At 37.8% G+C, this 22,243-nt stretch overlaps 1 protein-coding gene across 1 annotated transcript in view; it reads left to right on the top strand.

Annotated features, from left to right (window-relative positions):
* IFT122 (intraflagellar transport 122) overlaps positions 1-22,243 on the top strand; it is a 32,584-nt gene that overhangs the window by 4,958 nt on the left and 5,383 nt on the right. The window contains exons 8-23 of the mRNA XM_068907105.1: positions 1,365-1,440; positions 2,017-2,208; positions 2,889-3,027; positions 3,670-3,872; positions 4,311-4,448; positions 5,212-5,376; positions 6,222-6,419; positions 7,993-8,133; positions 9,850-9,903; positions 12,492-12,653; positions 15,483-15,649; positions 16,557-16,728; positions 17,856-17,958; positions 19,526-19,666; positions 20,656-20,753; positions 21,662-21,762. Of these exons, the coding sequence (XP_068763206.1) occupies positions 1,365-1,440; positions 2,017-2,208; positions 2,889-3,027; positions 3,670-3,872; positions 4,311-4,448; positions 5,212-5,376; positions 6,222-6,419; positions 7,993-8,133; positions 9,850-9,903; positions 12,492-12,653; positions 15,483-15,649; positions 16,557-16,728; positions 17,856-17,958; positions 19,526-19,666; positions 20,656-20,753; positions 21,662-21,762 (2,250 nt within the window). The remainder of the gene's footprint in view (positions 1-1,364; positions 1,441-2,016; positions 2,209-2,888; positions 3,028-3,669; positions 3,873-4,310; positions 4,449-5,211; positions 5,377-6,221; positions 6,420-7,992; positions 8,134-9,849; positions 9,904-12,491; positions 12,654-15,482; positions 15,650-16,556; positions 16,729-17,855; positions 17,959-19,525; positions 19,667-20,655; positions 20,754-21,661; positions 21,763-22,243) is intronic.

Genomic DNA, 22,243 nt, shown 5'->3' with positions numbered 1-22,243 from the left:
ACTGAAACAGATTAATGGCAACTACGTTGCATTTGTCTAGCAATTATATATTGGGATTTGGCTTTGCTGCTGGTCTTCCCTTAATGTAAAAACTGGGAACAAGTTCTACTTAGACCTCAAGAAACATTTCATTTATGGCTTTTGTTTTGTTCTTTTTCTTTTTGTTGGGTTTCTATTTGGACTGGGAGTTGCGACGGGAGAGGGGACGGCAGTTTGTACTTCCATTCAGAGGGAATTGTGTCCCAAACTAATATGCGAATGAACAATTGATATTGCAGTAGGTGGGAGAATTTTTGGAGTAGAGCAAATGAGGATGAAGAGGAGTCAGTTCACAGCTATTTAGAGGAGTTACCAGTATTGAAATCCAGGCCTGGCAGTAGTCAGTGTAGTGATACAGAGGAAGAAGAGCATGAGGAAGAAGAGAGCCCTAGGGATTCCAACTTGTGAGTGAAATTTCAAAGGAACCTATTTATCTGTATTATGTAGAGTGGTAATTTATAAAAAGGACCAAGGTGAAAGGGTATTATCCAGGTTACAAAATCAGGTATTCAGAAATTAGGAAAATCTGGATTAGCAGTTGCCTGTACAGTCTTAATTTATTCTGCTCATGTGTGTTCATTATGGGATAATTCTTAAGTATGTGATTGCACTTTTTTTTTTTCCCCCTTCCCGTGGGTGCGTACATCATTCCTTGAGCAAAGGAAAGGTGCCTGTTAAAGGATTAGCTTTTCATTAGTTTCTTTTCATCCATTTCCTTTTTGTTCAGCTTGTGGCTTGAAGCATTGTTTACAGCACAATGTTCAAATTACTATCTTCCCTCCTCCTGCGTAAAAAACTGTGGAGAATGTGACTCCTATGTTATGCCCCAAACTGAACAGATCGTGTCAGAGTGCCAGAGTTAACAAATTTGAGACCTGGGGCCTTTCCTCAGTCTGCCGCTGCTCTTCCAGGAGCAGATTTTTGTTCTCTCTTATAGTCTTATAAATATAGTTCACTCTTGCTCAGCTGTATTGACTTTGTTACAGTGGCCTTATTTCACTGTAACTAAGATCAGAAGCTGGGCCCAGATGCTTAATTTGTTTAAGGGACCATTAGCTTTAGTGTACCTACTGTTACATAGCTGTAGGTGAAGTGATATATCAAGCTTTGTAGTTATTCCTGTGGAGGAGATTGATTTTTATTTTGTGCCCCGAATTGTTCTGTGGCTTTAAATGACAGGGTATATGTGCTGTCCTTCCTGTTTATGGGCTTTCTAAGAGTAATGTGAAATATATTCTGTGTCTTATTACTTGGTTCAATTACTCTAAGAGAATTATGAATAAATTACTGTAACATTACTATATAATCTTTTTTTTTTTCCTTAGAGATGAACACAATGATATTTTAGCTGTGGCAGACTGGGGTCAAAAACTTTCCTTTTATCAGCTTAGTGGCAAGCAGGTATGTTTTGGAAAGGCAGGGTATTTCTGATTCTATTCTGTCTCTTCCGTACAAAGCATTTATTTTTAATAAAATTATTAGACTTTATTAGCTACATGAAATGTTTTCTGACTTCTGGACCTTTTTGAGTCTGTTTTCTAACTGTCTTTTCCTCCAGCTCTTGTTTTCTCCCTTGGCAACAGAGCTGCTGTCTTCCAGTTCTTGTTTTAAAACCCTTACAACTTTGCAGACTTCTGTAGTACAGTTAACTGGCCTACACAGCACTTCTGTCAATTTCTTTCAATCAGTTAATGGTGGTGGTGGGCTGTGAATTGCTTTCATTTCAAGTAAGTTGGTTTGGGACTGGAAGAATGCTTGGGTGTAATGCAGAACAGTTTTTGGGAATCTAAATATAGCCAGTGGTTGTGGCGTATTGAGAGGTTATGCATGGCTGGAGGAATGGGGAGGATGGTATCAGTGACAGCATTGTGCCACTCAGGGGATCCTTGTGTTTTTTCCACCTGTTGCTGTTGCCTTGGAAAATATGAAATGATCCTTTTGTTGTTGTTTTTTGATCTTTTTTATTTTCCCTTGTAGATTGGAAAGGACAGAATGCTCAATTTTGATCCTTGCTGTGTCAGTTATTTTACTAAAGGAGAATATATTTTACTAGGAGGTTCAGATAAACAGGTTTCGCTCTTCACGAAGGATGGTGTGCGTCTTGGTACTATAGGAGAGCAAAGCAGTTGGGTGTGGACGTGCAAAGTTAAACCAGACTCCAACTATGTGGTGAGTAGGTCCACTTTATTGACATTTTCACAGAGAATTTGTCATGTAAGGTAAGTCCGTAAATTTCAAGTTCAGTTGCCTAATCTAGGCATCCTTACTGAGACAGCGAAATCTAAGGATTGTTTAGTGAGCTCCTAAAACTTCCTCTGCAATCAAACACATCCTGGGGAAGTAAAACCTAGGCTGCAAGAAGGCAGTAAATGGATGTAACACCTGCTTTCAGATGGCAAGGCACTTGCTGCGTTTTTTTTTTTTAAGTGGCTAATAACTTGCAATAGGTTGACCATGTATAATTCTTTGATGGGAAGAAAATGTTTATATTTTTCTGAGTTTCTAGCATTACACCTTGTGGAAAGTGGGAAGGTGCACATGATGCAACTGTGAGCCAAACAGCTTATACTGTCTGGGCCATGGTACAAATGTTAAAAGACGGTGTGCTTTTTTTTTTTTTTTTTTTTTTTAAAAAGGGAGGTATACACGATCTATAAGATCAAGCCTCATTTTGCACTGCTAAGTTCAATGGCAATTTTACCACTGATGTGCTGCAAGTAGACTGTAGTTGGTATCAACCTGTACGTTATGCAGGAAAAGGAATGTAATGCTCATATAAATACTACGCATTTTGCCAATTCTCACCTACGCGTATCAATTAACTAAAAGTATTTTCTCCTTTTGTTCAGGCAGTGGGATGCCAAGATGGAACAATATCCTTTTATCAGCTGATTTTCAGCACAGTTCATGGCCTTTATAAAGATCGCTATGCTTACAGAGACAACATGACGGATGTTATTGTCCAACATCTCATTACTGAACAAAAAGGTAATTTTGCACTTTTGTTCGAGTCAAAGCTTCAGTCTCATTAGGTTTTTAAATTAATATCCATCAGAACATTTGGAATATATGTTGCATGTACCAGGCAGATTGCAGTTGTGTTTTTACTGTCGTAAAATCAAGGCATGCTGTTTGCAGACCCAGAGTGCAGACCTGGATTCTGGAGGATCAGCACTGACAAGCTTAACAAAAGGTGTGGGGATTTGAAAGGACATTGGGAGGGGCAGCGGCTTTTAAGATAAGGTTTTAGTCTCTGAGATTATAAGATAAAAATACTGTACATCACATCTAGGATTTTTTTTTTTTTCTTACTTACAGCCTTAAGGGTTTGTGCTGATTTTGTTTCTTCATATTTACTGGCTTTTTATGGCAAGGAATCAAAGCATTGCTCCAGAACTTGCTGTTGACAAATAACGAAGGGTGATAGATTGTGACTAACTATATGGATAGTAGATCACTTTGATGCAGAAGAGCAAACGTATCCTAGTAGGACTCTACTTTTAAATCTAGAGGTGCTTTAGGAGAATTTGATTTTAGTATAATTAGTAATTTACTAATTTCTGATTTTTGTATCTGTTGTTTTAGTTTCAGCCAGGACTATATTATGTCTTTTGTTTTCTTTCTCTATAGTTAGAATAAAAGGCAGAGAGCTTGTAAAGAAAATTGCAATCTACAAAAACAGATTGGCAATCCAGATGCCAGAGAAAATCTTGATTTATGAGTTATACTCAGATGATTCTTCAGACATGTATTATCGGGTGAAGGAAAAAATAGTAAAAAAATTTGAATGCAACTTGCTGGTTGTTTGTTCAGCTCATATTATTTTATGCCAGGTACGTAATTAACGTGACTTAAAGACAGTTGTCCAAGTAGCTGGTAAAATAAGATTAGTACCTTGAGGAAAAAAAAAAAAAACCTGTAGTGGATTAAACTATTAGGCAATATGACATGTAGCGTGTGTTGTAATCTGTAGTGCTGACGTGCTTTTAGGCAATAGCTGTGGTATGTCACAAGTGGCTATATCCCTGTGAAACAGTCTCTGCAGAGAACTTTAAAAATTTATGCCCAATCTAGGGAATTTGGGGGGAGGCAGAAGGGAACCATTAGAAAAAGCATTCACCTTTTTTTGGACGGCTAAGACTTTTGACTTTCTCATTGCTATATGAAAAAGTAGGCAGAAATATTAGGGTAGATATAAGTACAGCATATCAGAGGAATAACAGTTCTCTCTTGACCTCCATGTAGTATGTTGTGTATTATTGTGTCTTCAGGAGAAGAGATTACAGTGTCTCTCGTTTAGTGGCGTTAAAGAACGAGAATGGCTGATGGAATCTCTTATTCGTTATATTAAAGTAATTGGAGGACCTCCAGGAAGAGAAGGCCTCTTAGTTGGTCTAAAGAATGGTCAGGTAATGCATTATGTCTGGTGTGTATCTTTTCAATGCAAATAAAATCTGATTTATGCTCTTTGGAGGAGAACTTAGAAGCAGCACATCCTTTTACAACCTAGAATATTGTTGGGCAGAGTCTCATCTTGTGTTTAAAAACTAGTTACTTCCATCTTTCATATTCTGTGGTTACAAAATTCATAAAATTGTTTGACTTTGTCCTAAGTCTATATGTTGTTAGGAACATCTGACAAAAATGGAATTGTCAGTGAACTGAGAGAACCTTTTTCTTTGTGGGCGTGGGTGTGTGTGTTTGTACTTCTCTTGGTGACAACTTGTGAAGGCTTGGATGTTTTAGAAGTGGCATTTGTCTGTTCAACCAGCCAATTAGCTGAAAGTTGCAAACTGAAGCCCAAAGGTAAGGGATATAGAAAACGGGCGAGGAAAGATTCAAGACATCCCTTCCCTTCTGTATTTATAATACACGTTCCTGCCGTATTCTTTTTATGTAATTGTTCAACAAGTGGAATGTTACAAGATTCACTATGTATGGCATATGTTTTATTTGTATGGGCTTGAAACCTAGAACGTGTTGTGGAAACAAACTTTTTCAAGATATCTTAAACTGAAAGCGTTCCCTCTAATGCGCAGTTTATCTTTGCGGGGGTGGGGGGGGGGGGAATTGCAATCGTATGCTTTGTACAGCACTAGAGTTGGTACCTACTATGCTGTTTCTAGTTTTAGGAACTTCTCATGAACTGACTTTGATTTCAAATATGTCCAGATTCTGAAGATATTTGTCGATAATGTCTTTGCAATCGTCCTATTGAAGCAATCCACAGCTGTGCGTTGTCTGGATATGAGCGCATCCCGAAACAAGCTGGCAGTGGTTGATGAAAATGATACCTGCTTAGTATATGATATTCATACCAAAGAGTTGTTGTTTCAGGTGACATTCAAAGCCTTTTCTTTTTTTTTTAATTAAAAAAAAAGGAAGGGACAAGGAACGCAGAATATGCCAAGAAATGTTCATGTGCAGAAATTCATACAGTTGCTATTAATCAGATTATGCAGGATTTAGTTGTGATCTATTTCTCCATCAAAACTACCCTTTTAGAGAAAGTGGACAATGAATTATGCAGGAGGTGTGTGTGAGCAACAGCTGCATAGAAAGCACTCAAAAATGTGACCTTTTCAGGTTAATTTAGAGCCCTCTCCTGGTTCCCTTTGAAGTATTAAAGTTAATGAGTATTTTGGCTTTATCATCAGTAAGAACAGAATTAAAGCATAAACTTTGTTCCTCACCTATTTCCAGATTATAAAGTGAATAATAATTCTCTCCTTACTGACAGTTTAACAGCTGCTCTAAGGGTTCATCCCTTAATGTTGATGAAACATTGGATAGAAAGTATGAAGTGCTACAAAGATAAGATCTGTAACTTTTTCTGTCTGTCACAAAAATTATCAATTAAATGTAATGGCTAGCAAGCAGTGTATTATTGTGGAATATTATATATCCTGCAGTCTGAGAGTACAGATCGTTAGCAGAAAACACAACAAAGGAAAGACAATAAGAACTGTTTATTGAAATGTAAAATATGTCCTGTAGATGTGCTTAGGAATGTATTAGTCTTTAGAATGTTACAAATGTAAATATGAGTGTGTGTGTGTGTGTCTGCATGTGTGTACGTACACCTAGGCTATAATATAATATGTATAAGATGTTTTAGCTGAAAGACTTATTTCTAAGGTGTAATTATATCTGTTGTAATCATCTGTTACTTTGCTTGTTAGGAACCCAATGCTAATAGCGTGGCTTGGAATGCACAGTGTGAAGATATGCTCTGCTTTTCTGGAGGAGGTTACCTCAATATCAAAGCTAGTAACTTCCCTGTCCATCAGCAAAAACTTCAAGGCTTTGTTGTGGGATACAACGGCTCCAAAATCTTCTGCCTTCATGTTTTCTCTATGTCAGCTGTTGAAGTTCCGCAGGTAATCCTTTAATCTCATTAAGTCATGCTTTACTTTTCATAAACATCAATGTTTAAGTGAAGAAGCTTTTCTGAAACTTACCAGTATTCCATTAACTTCAGTAATGATGAGAGAAGTCTGAATTGCAATCATTTGTTATCTTGCATGTTGTTTTTTTTTTTAATTTAGCATTAGTGAATCTAACTTCCTTTTTGCTGCTGTTGATTGATTGTTGTTTCTCCTTCTCCCTTTTTACTTGCAAATGCATTCAATTTAAAAGCAAAGCTGGAAATATGGTTCCAGTGATACCTCTTTCTATATTTTTGCTGTAGTCTCTCTATGTACCTTCCTCAAATTGTCACTTCATTTTTCCTATGAGTACATCAAATACTGTCTAAATACGTCTAGAAGCAGCAACAAGACAATATTTAAGCTATACGCTTTAGTCTGAATGTATAGCGCATGTATAATCGTTATATTAAATAGAAGTTAGATTGCTTGAAGTCCTTCCCATAATACAGAAAGGAATTTTTTTGATGGCAATGGAAGAAGCTAAAACAGTCCAAGAAACAAAACTTAAAAAATAGAAAAAAAAAATGGTTCAGACTCATTTATGCACCCAAATACGGGCAGAATTTGAAGCTGAGAGTCAATGAAGAAGGTGGAAGCACCTGTTCCTCTGAGACACTATACTGATCCCTTAATTAGGCTCAGGATTCTCCACAGTAGTTGACAGCCATGGTATCTGCTAGGCCTAGTAACACTCTTTATCCGGCTTTAGCATGCTGTAGGCAGTAATAGACACAAAATTACTGTAAAATAGCAGAGGCAGCTTTTTCAAAACTGTACTTTTCTGAGAAGGGAGCACCACAAAGTATACAACTTTCAACAAAAAAAAATTTATGAAAAAAACATAGAAATCAATGTACATACTCTCCTTGATTGCAAGCCCAGATTTAATGGTAATCTAGCAGCATGCTAAAGGGGCACATCCATGAGCCTCGGTCAGTCTGTCAGCCTGCAGCAGCTGGCAGTCCCTCTCCCTAATACCCTTTAGGGCAGATCCTTAAGAGGCCAGTGGCTTTTGGGCTTAAAAGTCTCAGTCTTTGTAAAACAGCCTTGTCACCAGGGTTAGCCCAGAGGAGTTAACTTCTTCATGACACACCTAGCTATTGTGTTTGAATATTGCCTGGGATGCTTTGTAATGGGCCATTGTGCCTCTTCTCCTACTTGGAGCCTTTGAGAACAATCAGCGCTCTCCTTTGCTCTGCCTCTGTAGTGAGAAAAGCTCCTTGTGTGTACGTGCAGCCTGTGCGATGCGCAGAATTCCTATTCCTAATGCGCATGCTAGCACCTGAAGACAGCAGGATGAATGACCTTGGAATATAATTAACCCAGCTTATATAAAGATACAATGGTCGTTTCCCTAGAATATTATTCTGTCTATTATACTAAAATTTATGTTTATGCTCTGAGCCTTGTAATGGTTGTGATTAGGACATACGTTTTTTTTTACCAATGTAGCTAAAGAATTTCACTAATATATTGCAGTATTATGGTTTTTGTTAAACACCTTTTCAATGAAAATCCTCAGTCTGCTCCAATGTATCAGTATCTGGAACGGAAAATGTTTAAAGAAGCCTATCAAATTGCGTGTTTAGGAGTAACGGATACTGACTGGAAAGAGCTGGCTATGGAAGCTTTAGAAGGGCTGGAGTTTGAAACTGCTAAAAAGGTAAAGCACTTATTGACTTACTTCGCAGGAAACTTGTAACTTATATTTTTTGGATGGCTGGACTACAAAGTGATGTTCTTGTGTTAAGATCTTGTTCATCTTGAGCATATACGTTACTCCAAAGACCGAGGACAACGTTGGTCTGTGATATACACAAGAACTTGAGATGAGACTTTAAGCAGAAATAGGATTTTTCCTTATAGATAAATATCATGTTCTAAATCCAAGTGTTAAAGGAAAAGTTTCTTTCATCTGCCTAGAAAATGAGTTAGTGAATTTGGGTAAAACGTAGCTGGAAAGTTGTTGTGCTGGCCACCAGGTGGCAGCAAAGAATTTCCTAGCGAGCTGTTTTCCCCTTTCCTTAATGCTAGCAATTTCTATTTCTGTTTTCTCCCCTCACTCTTTAAGATAACCTCAGTTTACATATGGAGGTTTCATGTTCTTTGTTACCTGCACATTACTTTTCTTTGTGGACAATGGTGATGACAAGTCCTTTCAGTCATTTTCTATGTGGAGTGCCTTGTTTTTGGGAGCGGCCTCCAAACAGAACAGCTTTCCCTGGCACGGGATACTTCCCGCTTCTTTCACCACCTTTTCTCAAATAAGAGAGGTCAAATAGAGGTCAGCGTCCTGATTATCGTATGAAAGAAAAAGCAATCTAAAAATATTCGGGGAACAGGCGGCCTGTAATGAGAGGCATCCTTTGCAAGACAGACAATTTTTTTAGAAAAATGTGTCTTTATTTTTTTCTTAAAAGGAGACATCAGAATAATTCTCTCCAGTTTCATAGATGGCTTTATGCAAATAGATACTCTTAAAGAAGTTTTCAGTGCCTCCTTGGAATTTTTAAGCAGTGTCCTCTTAGAATTAGAGCGGATTAATTTGAACAAAAGCAGCTTCTTGACATTAAAGGCTCTCATAGTTCCTAGTCTGATCTGGTGTAAGCAGAATATTCTGTGCCCTCCTGAGCGTTAGTGTGGTTGGAATCTTGAACATACTGTCGGAAGAGTGTGTTTTTATATACACACACACACGCGCGTATATATGTGCATGTCAAGAATAAGTGCTAAGCTGCTTTAGCTCGCACGTGACTGTGCCACTTGGAACTTTGGGTTGTACGTTTATCTCTGTTTGCAAAAGATATTACACTGTCTCATTGTACTTTTACCTTATCTCCTTACTTCCTTTTTTCTCTCTGAACTAATTCTATGCTGAATTTTCAGAGTGATATGAAAACTATTAAGTGTCTGTTGCTGAAGCATACTGCATATGCAGTATATGTTCTACCTTGTAATGGTTTCCTTAAACTTACTTCAGTGTGTCATGCCTCACAGTTAAAATGAAAAGGCTCTAAAATAGCCAGAATGAAAGTATGTAATATTTTAAATGGCACTTTGTATTCCTTGGGGGACTGGCATACATACGCATGCTAGAATCTATGTTTGCTGTTTATTTTCAGTAATAAACTGTTTGGATTGTATCCTTGTGTTATTTATCGTAATGCCCAACGGCCCCAAACGTAGTCAGAACTCATTGGGTTAGCAGCTGCACAAATATAGAAACAGCGTATTTCTGTCTGTCCTACTTGCACGAAGATAAATGTATTGTTTGCTTGTCTGTCTTCATCATCCTTCTACGGCTTGACTTACACATAACAAAATTCTGTTGATTTCCTGATTTTTTTTCAATTCCTTTTATTGTTTTCCTTTTCAATAGGCATTTACCAGAGTACGAGACCTTAGATACTTAGAATTGATCAGCAGCATTGAGGTAAGAGAATGCTGGAGAAAGCATGAAGTCTAAAACATTTTGCCAATATCGGTACTTTCTATTTTGGAGACATTTTTGTGGAGGCAGCACTTCTGATTGTTGGATATGTATAGAGTGAAAAGTCCTGATTAGTAGAGACGACTCAAATTCTAGTCTCGTGTCTGAAACGTTATGGGGGGAAAATAAACTAGGCCGGGGGGGGGGGGGGGCAGTGCACTGTATGGGAACTTAGAAACCTTTAGGAGAACTGGAAAAACCTTCGGTATTCAATTCGTAATTGGTAAAATACTACTGTGTTAATGCAGCTTAGTACAGAATAGTTTATAAACATGAATTAATTAAGCCTTTCCCTACCCCCAGAGGTAGGTAGTTACTATTATCCTCTTTTTACAGAGAGAGAAACAGGCCCAGAGAAATAAAATGACAAATTCAAGGTCTCATGACAAGTCAGTGACAACTGGAAACAGAATTTGGGATTTCTTACTTCCATGCTGTGCTCTAATCACTAGTTCTCATTCTTTTTGCACTTCTTGATAAAATTTCACTGGACAACACTACCTGTCATGAGTACATTAGAAGACATGCCATCACTCTTGTACTTCTACAAAGACTACATGGTAATGCTTAGTTTGAAGATCTGCGTTGAGATGGCATAAAGGGCGTAAACCTAATTAGCATGTGAAAGAGGAATTCCATCTCTTAAACGCAATCCTTGTCTTCCATTCCATGCAGAGCTGTTCTGGTTCTGTCAAAATGCCAGCCGTTTATTGGTTGCAGTTAACTTTTTGTGGTATCTAATATGGGATGAAATTCTGCAGTCGGAACCATATTTTTTTTAAGGGTAGATGCCTATGTAAGAGCAGTCTCTTGCCAGCAGTGATGCATGGTTTTCCAGATCTGGCTCTGTTGAGGGTATTCTCGTATTGTCATGTTATGTTCTATTTAATTAGGAAGATTTCCTTTTTAAATGGACATAAACTTACTTTCAGACTTCTTGAAAAAGCCCCTTCTAAAGTGAGGGTTCTACATCACTACTTAGTCTTTCTTGTGGTATATTAGATTCTTTTTTTAGTCTCGTAAGGGTGTAACTAAGCACACATATGCCATTAATACGACATTCTCAGTGATGACACATTTCTGTAACTGATGACAGTAGAAACCTAACCTCCTGATCTCTAAATCTGCTAAGATTCTGTGTAATTTTTCAAAAATGGTGTAAAAATTCCTCTGAGAATTCTTGTAACCAAGCTTTTAAAGAAGGAACTTTCAACATTGGCCTGATAAGAATCAGTCTAGTTGGTAGCTGTGGCCAGAAAGGCTGATGGCTGAATCTCCTCTGGCAGCAGCAAATTGAATTTGTACACATGTGGATGTTTCTCCTTCCTCCTCTCCCCCCTCCCCCCCCCCCTTTTTTTTTTTTTTCAACATATATATAGCCTTGGTCTCTTGAAGTCAGTGTACTTCTACAGAGCTGATCCATGAAAGCAGTTTGTCTGTGCTGCTGATTGTGTGGGAGCTACCACGCGTGCAGAGCGAGCAGCAGGGCAGCTATCCTTGAGTTGCTGGAGTTCTGTAAACTCACTAGTGAACTTGTTTCACTTTGCTTGTGTGTCCAAATTCTTTGTTGGTTCTTTGGATTTTTTTCTCCTTTGCTTTTGCCTACTACGATCTGATACCATATATTTAATTAATGAAATATGCTGGGCCAGACATGATGTGGTTTCAATATATATATGTTTTTATAGTGCTCATTAAGGTAATTTCCATAATACAGGAATTGATTTTTAATTAAGAAATTTTAATATTTAATAGTGGACTATTACATTTGGGAGCACCCCAAAATAATAAATTATAGGCAAGCCTTCATTGATTTGCTGAAAATTCTTTACGTCAACAGAAACTGTTTCTGATTCTGGTACAAACTCTTTCAAGATGACTGCTTAATGATTAAGTACTTGGACACTGGCTTAAATGTGCTGCAACTGCAACTCCAATTAGCAGGACAATATGTCCAGGTGCTCTGGAAGCAACTGCTACCTGCCTGAAATCATGAACTCTTGTATGTGGGGACAGTGGAGGTGACACTGTTTTGATGCAGTGGCTGATTACCATACTTTTGAGTCTGCTTATTGGGAGGATTTTTTCGTGCCTGTTTTCCCCCGGGCCCACCCACACGTTGTTAATTTAGCCAAATTACATGCTACTGAGTTTCTACATGAGGAAAATAAGGAATCCATCAGATGTGTTTTTTTTTTTAAATAGCATAGCATAATGATAGCATGTGTTGGTTTTTTATTTTTATTTTTTTTCTGAACAAAATCAAAATAAGTGATTTTTTTTCATCACTTCAGTTTTATAGTGACATTTAATTTTTCTCTTCCTAACTTCAGTTAAGAAGGGATTTAATCCTTTAATTAAAAGTTCACCAGAAATATAGGAGAGGCATAATTATCATATCTTATTAACAGGTTTTTATTAACAGTTAAAATCTAAGCCTGAAAATCTAACTTTTCAATGACTATTTCTAAGCTGTATCCTGCTCATCTAGAATATTCCCCTACTCTCCCTCCTTTTTTTTTCCCCCCCAGGAGCGAAAGAAGCATGGCGAGAACAACAGTGAATTGTTCCTAGCAGATGTTTATGCCTACCAGGGAAAATTCCATGAAGCAGCTAAATTGTACAAAAAAAGTGGACATGAAAACCTGGCTCTCGATATGTACTCTGATTTACGCATGTTTGACTATGCAAAGGTAATTGTTTGCAACTTAGTATTTAAACGCATAAATATTAAAGTAATAATAATGTACATGTAAATGTTTTCAAAGTATGATTCTACGAAAGGCTGGGTAAAATATGGGTTTGAAATTATGACTATTTTCTCAGTTAATAGCATCAAGTTTGTTTAACTTAAAAATGGGGGTGGAAAAATAAGCATCTTCCATATCTATATGCAATGGTAGTGTTTTTCTTCGAGTTTATTATTGAGGTAGTGGATTTTGCTTTGTTATCTTCTCAAACATATCCGTGGAGTTCATGGCTTTTTAGTAGTTCTGTTTTTTGGTGGACACCACCAAGGGTGACTTTTCCATTGTGATTATATGGTATTATCCATAGTCATTTTCCTTATTAAAAACAGTAAGTCTAGGTTTTGTGGCTCTGTTCTTTCTCATTATCTTGCTCAAGAGTGCCCTTTATTTTTTTTGTCTTCCAAAGACAATGAGTTAGTACACATGCAAAATGGGTTTAATTCAGTTTTGTATTATAATAAAAATCATTTTCTTTCAGAGTTTGAACTTAAACAAGTGTTTGAGTCACTCCATATTAATGTATTTTATGAAGTGTATAATATACTAACCTAGTACGTTTTTGTTTACCAGAGAGTTTGCTTCCAAAGATTAGGTCTGTTTTAAACTCTATTCCCATGTAGAAATAAATTGAATACTGTTTTTAAAAATGGCAGTTTTATATGGTGATAAGAAAGGATTATTTGACTTTCAGCTCTTCTATAGTGTCTCCTTATCAAAATCCCTGAGAATGCATGCACTGTTTAGTCTCACTCATCATGTATCAGAGCCTTATTCTGTGCGATATGGGACAAAGCCTTTACCGTGACATGCATATAAACTGTTTTAGCATAGATTCCACAAATTGTGCTACAGAGAAATCTTTTTCTTCGAGACCTTAATATAAATACTTTGGAACTTTCCTCATGTAAGTTTGACTCTCACTATTTTTGGCGGATGAGTCTTTGTTAGCTTCAATGTTTTGGTTCTTCTTGAACATAAATTTAATTCATAGATTAAAATCCCATCTGTCCTCATAAGAATCTTTTGATTCTTGGCAGTAGTCATATCCATATTTAACTAGCTGAGAGTAAAAGGTCTTGTGCCTCCTATCCCTGACAGTAACTCCATACAGAGGAAATTAAAGGTACTTAATAGCATATTAAGTACCCTTTGTGCAGGGAGTGCACCGTACATGGAGGAGGAAGAATACCTGGCATGCCAGGTAGTTTCTTATTCACCTCCCAAGGCAAGTTAGTGTGTTGTGGTGGTGGTTTTTTGTTTAAGCTTGACCTTGATTGGTTTCGACTATAGAGTCCAAACTAGAGGCAGAGGTCAGGAAGTCCTTTGATACGTGGCCCCAGGCTTGTTATCTCTGCACCAGATCACAGATTACTGACCATCTACAAAAAAAACCCCAAACCCCAAAACAACCACAAAACCCACCCTTGGACGTTTAAGAGGCTGAGCTTTTGATTTCAAACTTATTTTTGATGACTTGAGCTGGAAAACAAAAATTGTGTTCGAAGATCCTGTTTGACTCAATTCTCTGACTTCAGCTTTTCACATTCAAAGATCAAGTCATCTTCATAGTTATTCAGCTGAATTGGGGCTGTGCTGGAAATAACACTAGTGCAAAATGCTATGTACAGTGGTTACGTCAGGGGAAGCGGTGAATTGCGACTGTGGTAGTGACACAATTGTTTTGTGTGGGCTTGCTAGTTTTTCTTTTTTTATCTTTGTTTTTGTAATCTGAATCAGAATTTGCCAGAACTGTTGAGGATGGAATATTCTTTTTTTTCCTCTCTCTTCTCACCTTTTGTTTCCTCCCTCTCTTTTTTTTTTTTTTTTTTTTTTGTGGTCTCAAGAGATGTTTTTCATTTCATAGAGGCTATTTTAATGGACAGTAGTCTGTTCAGTTAACAGCCAAAATTGCCCTCAATCCATCTTTCCATGCTGAAGTACTTTTTATCCGGCTCATGATGTCAACATATGTGAACCATATGGTGCCAAGGCTTTAGAATTGGCAGAGGAAGCTAAACAAACTACCATAAATATTTCCAAAATGGTCATCATCACAGCATCCGGACTTGGTGTTTGTATTACTGTGCAGAAGTCTGACCAAGATCTGTAGCTAAGAGTCCTGCTAGCTTTTGAGCAGCTACCATTTTGTCCTTATGAAGCAACTTATTTGATATAATATAGTCATCAAATATATTTCAGTCTTTAATGGATTTGTGGCTGGGTGTACTGATGCTAACATGTGATTAAGTGGATGTAATTGTAAACTCAGCAGAGGGCAGGGTTGTCTTTAAGAATGAAACAGTGCCTTCTTGGCTTGCAAAGGAACATTTGAAAATTGGAATTGATCTATTAAAGTTTTTGAGTGGTACTATTTCCTTCTGGAAAGGCATGTTCCTGAAAAGCGTGCATAAATCATGGTTTGCATCCGCTTCAAGTAAACAGGATCAGTGGTGAGAGCTATGCAGGATATCAAATGGGGACATATATTTTACCTCTGAGGCATCTGTATCATTCTTCTCCTGGCCTTCTGAGAATCTCCCACCTTTGTTTTTAATTGAAAGCTATCTAAACTGGAGAGTTGCCGTTGTCTCATATGAAACACGCTAGTCCTTGATAATTAGTCGGTTCATTTTGCTCTGTGCGCAGTATTTCTTAGCTTGGGGGGGGGCATAGCAGTATTCATCAAAAAAACCTTTATGGACTTTACAGTTTGTAATATAGCAGTGCTTATGACCAGAAGGTAATGCAAAATTTTCTCTTGCGCTATTTCAGGATTTTTTGGGATCTGGAGACCCTAAAGATACAAAGATGCTAATCAAAAAACAAGCGGATTGGGCCAAGAACATCAATGAACCAAAAGCAGCAGTGGAGATGTACCTCTCTGCTGGCGAGCACTTGAAGGCTATAGAAATCAGTGGGGACCATGGCTGGGTTGATATGTAGGTGTTAGTTCTATCTCAGAGATAATATAATACATAATTAAAATCATGTAGAATTCACTGGAGTTTTTAAGTAAGACAACTTGCCTGATATGTTTCTTCATTTATGTCAAATTGAATCTAGTAGTAGTTGAAGGACTTCTGCAGTTAAAAAATATATTTTAAAGTTTTATGTTTAAAGGGTAGAATCATAAATATACTATAAAAACAAATAAACCAATTCATATCTTTTACTGTTTTATTTGTAGTGTGAGACTGTCTTCTAAAATGTGCATGTCTTAAGCTTCTCAGAGTAATCATCACACCAGTGCTTACATGTGGCAGTCTATTTCTGTTGTTCTAAGCTGTTAAAGGATATTAATCAAGCAGGTAGAGAAGATGACTGGGGCACAGAACTCCTAGAAAGAATTTCTGTGGCCATTCCTGTCACTGGTCAAATTCTCCTTGACTTGACCATGATTTATGCTTTGAGTCTTTTGCTAAGTTGCTATAAAAGCTTGGACAGATCAGAGTGTTCCCTTGCCTCAGTTTTGTCGCTTGCCAAATAGGGTAATGTTTATTCAAGAGCCTTTTTTAGGTCAGGGTTGAGAAAGTGTGGCACATGTCACTTGGTCATGTAGGACCTGCTTCCTCTCTCCATCTTCATGGCTGAGCAAACCTATTGAAGTTACTGTCTGTTGAAGTATGGAATTGCACACATGAGTAAAGATGGTAGGAACAGGTTTTGAGTTTGTGAAAAGTCCTTTGAATGTTTACTGAAAGCTTTTTAAAGTGCGTAGGATGGTACTATATTATGATAAATAATGACTTCACTTTTAAAGTAATTACTTATTACAATAATTAAACAAAAGGCAAAGCAAAAAGGCAGAACCTAAAACATATGGTTTTTTTCCCCCTCTGTATCTAGGTTAATTGAAATTGCTCGAAAACTGGATAAAGCTGAGCGTGAGCCTTTGTCAAAATGTGCCTTCTATTTTAAGAAACTTGATAACCCTGGCTATGCAGCAGAAACCTACATGAAAGTTGGTGACCTGAAAGCATTGATCCATCTCCACGTGGAGACTCTTCGCTGGGAAGAAGTAAGCATGACTTTGGTTCCAAACCTGTGTTTAAAATTGCTACTGACTATTGTCTGTAGTTGCAAGAAAGGGAGACGAATGTCCGGCTCCTCCACCCCTTCTAGTCAAGGTTTTGAGGCCTAGTGAAGCTAATCTGCCCATGCTCCTTCTGTAGTGAGGACAAAGACAGGGAGAGAGGCTACTCCAGAATGTGATTCAGAGTGCTTAAGTCAATGTTGTTTGGAATTTGTTTGTTTGTTTTGTGGCCTGGTTGAATATGTCTTGGTCTCACTTCTGAGCACCTGTATTTCCTCTGAGTTATGATTGGCTCGTGCCTATGAAAATCAATGGATGCTTCTAGCCCATAAGAAACAATAAATAATAATTATATCATGTGAACTTGTTTTGAACGGCATTATTTTTATAACTTGGATAAGCTGCCTGAGTGAGAGTACCCTATGTGCAATTTAGGTCTGATGCATGTGTGTTGTGTTAGCGTGGACTCTGCTCTATAATTGGATTTGGGCTTATGATTAGGCAAAGCTCTGCTTACCTTACTTCACTTTTTTGTACACATGGGTCCTCCAGTACCATTCTGTTTCACAGAGGGGGTCACTGTTAGTTTTGTTCTTGTTTTTTCACATTAAATTTTTTGCTGAGTGTACTCTCAAGATAACATTTTCAAAGGGCCACTGGAGTTGAGACTCCCCCCACCTCAAGTTATGTGGGTGCTTTGGAAAATTGTGAATTTAGTCCTTTATTGATTAGGTAGTGAGTATAGAAGATGAATCGAGACTGCGTGTATAGTGTTGCTTCAATTTCTTTAGAAGATAAGTTCTGAAAAAATATTTTTTGAGTCTCTTGCTGTGAAATCTACTAAATTGCCTAGGTAATCATTTTCAGATTTCTCTAATTCAGAAACTGAACTGTTACTAGGCTTAGCTTTTTTTCTTGTTGATTGCTTATTATTTTAAGATATTAGCTTCATATTTATTGGAGAAAATATGAGTTACAATCTTTATTCTGTTTATGTATTTTTATTGTGAATTTATTTAGGGCTTAAAAGATTGATTCCATGGAATACTCTAAATCCTTTAACTGTTTAAACCGTGCCATATTCTAGAAATATATTTATTTTGTTACCTCAGGCCTTTGCGTTGGCTGAAAAGCATCCTGAATTCAAAGATGATGTTTATGTCCCTTATGCTCGGTGGCTAGCAGAGAATGATAGATTTGAAGAAGCACAAAAAGGTAAGAGTGCTGCTGCCGGAGATCACTGTATACTCAGAATGTGCTCAGTGCTTTTCCAATACAGAATATGCAGTCTCTGCCCTGCAGAGATTTGAATCTGTGAGATGCAAAAAAAAAAAAAAAAAAAAAAAAAAAAAAAGAGTATGTATTTTCATGTCAGTTTTAAGAGAGTATATGGAGGTCTCATTATCTGGTAAGAAAATACGATGTATCTAATAAAAATGAGGCTGTCTAAATATAATTTCAGATTTTCTATCCCCTTGCGTGTCTGAGTATGATGCATGTGGCAGCAGCCGTTTGGCATGTTATGTGAACTGATTTTTTTTTTACTAATATTTTCATCGCAAAAGGATTCAAAATGTAGCAGGCACCTTAACAAACCTGAGTGGAAGGCACAGTTTTCCCTTGTATTTAGGCAACATTGGGTTTGCGCGAGTAAAATTTTCACCTCTATTTAAGAATTTTTGTGGGTTTTGTTAGACTCATAAAATTATCTGTAAAGAGGACTGTCAACTTTCCATCATGTGGACAGGCTTCCCAATTTTGTTCATAAACTGTTCCAGGGTTGTGGAGAGGTTCCACGCGGAGCCAGCTCATTTCCAGTACAGTTATTTTTCTCAGGTGCAGCTCCATGTGATGGTTGCATCTGCTGTTTCCAGAGCCAGCTCAGATCTAAGAGTATAACTGCATTTGCTTATGACGGCCAAGCCAGTTAGCACGCCAGACATGAGCTCTCTCCGTGCAAAGCTAGTTTGTGTGTCTCTATGCCAAACCTTTGAGCATCTGGTTTTGGGGCAGCTTAATAGTTTGCATGTAGAACTGTGTGGATATAGGTATGCTGTTCCCAGGTCTCAATCTGTTCTGCACAGCCCAGTGCTGATCGGTGAGCTAGAGATCGTTGTGTAGGTGTGTGAGAATTTGGTTATAACTGAGCTAGCTGATGTCAGGAGGCAATCGTGCTGTCGTTGTTGTTGTTGTTACTGTTATTACCCTATATGCAGACTGCTTGTCAAATGTGTATTTACCAAGTGGGAATTCAGGATTTAACTTTACACAGGTTTCTGAGCGTCAGTTAAAAACATACTGTTAGCATTTACTATACCCTATCATTTACTGTAATATTTTAAAATACTCAGCATTGCAAACCAGAGTGCTAGCTCTAGCTTCAGACCTTTACCTTATAGTAGTTCTCAATACAGGTATGATATTGTAGTGTTCAGAATTGCCATTGTTTATATAGAGATCTAATCAGGATTGCATTTTTGCTATTTTCTAGCTTTTAAAAAAGCAACCAGCTTTATGCAACATCTATCTGCTGCAGTAATGTTTCTCCCTCAGGAACCCCTGAGACAATGCAAAAGCCACAAAATACCTACAGATGCTTCTCATGTTCCATTAGCATCACTGCCTTCAAGGAGAAAAATGCCAGTGTATAATCCTTTTCATCCTGCCCTGGAAAGACCTGTTTGATATTGGCTGAATAGATTGTTCTTAATTTAAAAACATTAATTTCACTTAATTGGTGTAATTGCACTGTAAAAATCCTTTGTTTTGGCCTTCTTTGCAGCATTCCATAAGGCTGGCAGGCAAAGCGAAGCTGTAAGAGTACTGGAGCAGCTAACTCACAATGCTGTTGTAGAAAGCCGATTTAACGATGCAGCCTATTATTACTGGATGCTCTCTATGCAGTGTTTAGATATAGCCCAAGGTAAGGAACTGAAAGCAAGTTTGTATTTGTTACCTTCTCGCACGTGTAGACAGACAGTTACTGAATTGCAATGGCATTATTGCAACTACTTCTCTGTTGTTGCTTTTATGCTGTGTGTAACTTTGACTTGTGTGCTACTTTTGTAGTCCCCCTGGTTTTTCCATGTGTTTATTAAAACAAATAAACAAACCAACATCATCACATGTGTAGACCTCGTTTTGAAATCTGGCTACAATCAAATTCATGTCTCCTAGGGCTATATACCTTCATGTACCTTCTTTCAACACACTTCAACTAGAGAAGCGATTGGAGAATTAAAGTACTAGTAAATAAAAAGATGATCTGGAAGCGTAAGATGCATCTAGTATTAGAACGTGGGTTGGGGAGATATTTCATAAATTATTTCTGTAACAAAGAGGAAACTGATCGTTCATTAGCTATTATCTTCTAAATGTATTTCACTGAGAGAGAGGTGGAGCCAGTGGTTAGGAGGTGTAATTTAGTAATAGTGAATACAAAAGATTGTAATACAGCCTTTTGCCTGGTACTGTAAGAACCTTTTTTAGTTTAGCCATGCACAACAGTGCTGATTTATTATCCCTCAGGTATTGTATGGAGATGCAAATTGGTCCAAATTGTTCAGTAGTGTATTTAATATTTATGAAACAAATGTTTCAAAACTCATTTTATCTGTAAACTCTGAAGTTATGGATGAGGTTTCCAGTGATGGATGGCTATTATTTTCTACCTTTAACTAAGCTATAGCCCCTGGCTATGTTAAAACCATTGCCTTTTCACATGCTTATTTTAAAGCAGAAACTTGCTCAATAAAATGGCAAGACAGTATAAGTGTGGCTTGCGGAGGCGGATGGGACATAGTTGGACTAGTACATTAGTCTTTTGGAAGCGGTGGCACTAGAATCATAATACACTCTTTTCTTACTACTGAGTATCTTGGAGACTCAGGCTAATGCCTTTACCTCCCACAGAGAATGAACAACAGAAAACTGAAATGTTAAAGAAATTTCATCACTTCCAGCATTTGGCAGAAGTTTACCACGTCTATCACTCTATTCAAAGATACACCGTAAGATATTTACATCAGAAGTTGTTTTCATGCTTCATGAGCATTTTTAGAGAATCCAGAAGTAATTAGGAATAATTAATGATTCTTCAGGCGATTAAATATTGAGCACAGATCAGTGGTACCGTATAGTAACTTAATTTATTTCTTTGCCTTCTGTTGTACTGTGCTAGAACTTCTGTTGTCTTAGTTTCCAAAAACTGCAGTGTGGAGAGAGCCTCAGCAGATTTGTGCTTCTTGTCTCAGTGTGGGTAGCAGATATGACAATGACTGAATTTCCATCCCAAGCCCTTTTTGCTAGCTAAATTGGATTGCTTGCGCAGTGACCTGGGCCTCTTGATCCTACCCAGGCTGTGGTAAGACTTTTCTTGGAAGACAGGTTTGAACAGAAGAAAGCCCCTGAGTTCAGGGATTCGCACAATGTAGTGCATGTATCAGCAGTAAGCTACTCCAAAATGACAAGCAGTCATGAGTGGGGAGCTCCTGCCACCTCCAGCAATTACAGGACTGTTACCTTCATATCCTTTGCAGAAAGTTTGAGAGCCCTTAATCCCTGCCCTTGCCCGAAAGAAGGCTCTGTGCTATGATGGTCTTTACTAGTGAGACTATTTTTAGACCTTACAGTCGTGGAGACTCCACACCCTTCCTGGCCAGGCTTTCCTGGTGTCTAATAGCCTGTTAGAAAATTGTTTTAACTACATGGATCTCTTTCTCTCTTGTCTATATGTAGCAGACATGAGCTTTGGTGATAACAGCATGCAAAATCCACTTGCTATGTCCTGTCAGCACCTCTTGTTTTTGCAGCTGCATGAAAGAAAAAGTACTTGAGGTGCTTAGTGCTGTGATGCTTAGTGATGTGAATTGTTGCTTCTCTAGCTTAGAAATGTGTATTTATATTTTTCATACTACAGGAGGAGCCTTTCAGTTTCCACTTGCCTGAAACACTCTTCAATATTTCCAGGTTTCTGCTTCACAGCTTAACTAAAGAGACTCCTTTGGGGATCTCAAAAGTGTATCCTTCCAAAGCAGTACAGAATCTAGAAGCTGTCTTCTGAGATGCATGAGAAGAGTAACTGGTGTTGATCCACAATGCGAATGTCTACTTTAGGGTATATTTGGTTTCAGTTAACTGTTAAGTTAAAGTTAATGAAAACTGACTTTTGTTCCTAAGGTGGTAATCAGCACCTTCAAACCATTGTGTGTTTAACTGCACTAGCCGTTTTTGCCTAGACTTAGAGCTATACAAATCCACTAACATGTGATTCTCAAAACCACCCACCCAGTCTGGTGTATCACCTTTGTCAGAGAAGCAAGTTCTAGGATACCAGTCACTAAAACAGGATGTTGGCTTTGAATCTTGACAGTGTTGTTGCAAGGAGACTGAACTGAGACAGGAGGGGGGAAAAAGCAGGAGCTTTTGCTTCAGATAAGGCTGATATAGCTGTGTAGTATCTGTCAGGCCAACGCGTTTGCACAGCTTTGTTAGCGCGTGT

Source organism: Struthio camelus, chromosome 14 (genome assembly GCF_040807025.1).
Source record: "Struthio camelus isolate bStrCam1 chromosome 14, bStrCam1.hap1, whole genome shotgun sequence".
NCBI classification, from domain to species: Eukaryota; Metazoa; Chordata; class Aves; order Struthioniformes; family Struthionidae; genus Struthio; species Struthio camelus.
Note: the sequence above shows the minus strand (reverse complement) of the source record. Positions and strands in the feature narration are given on the sequence as shown.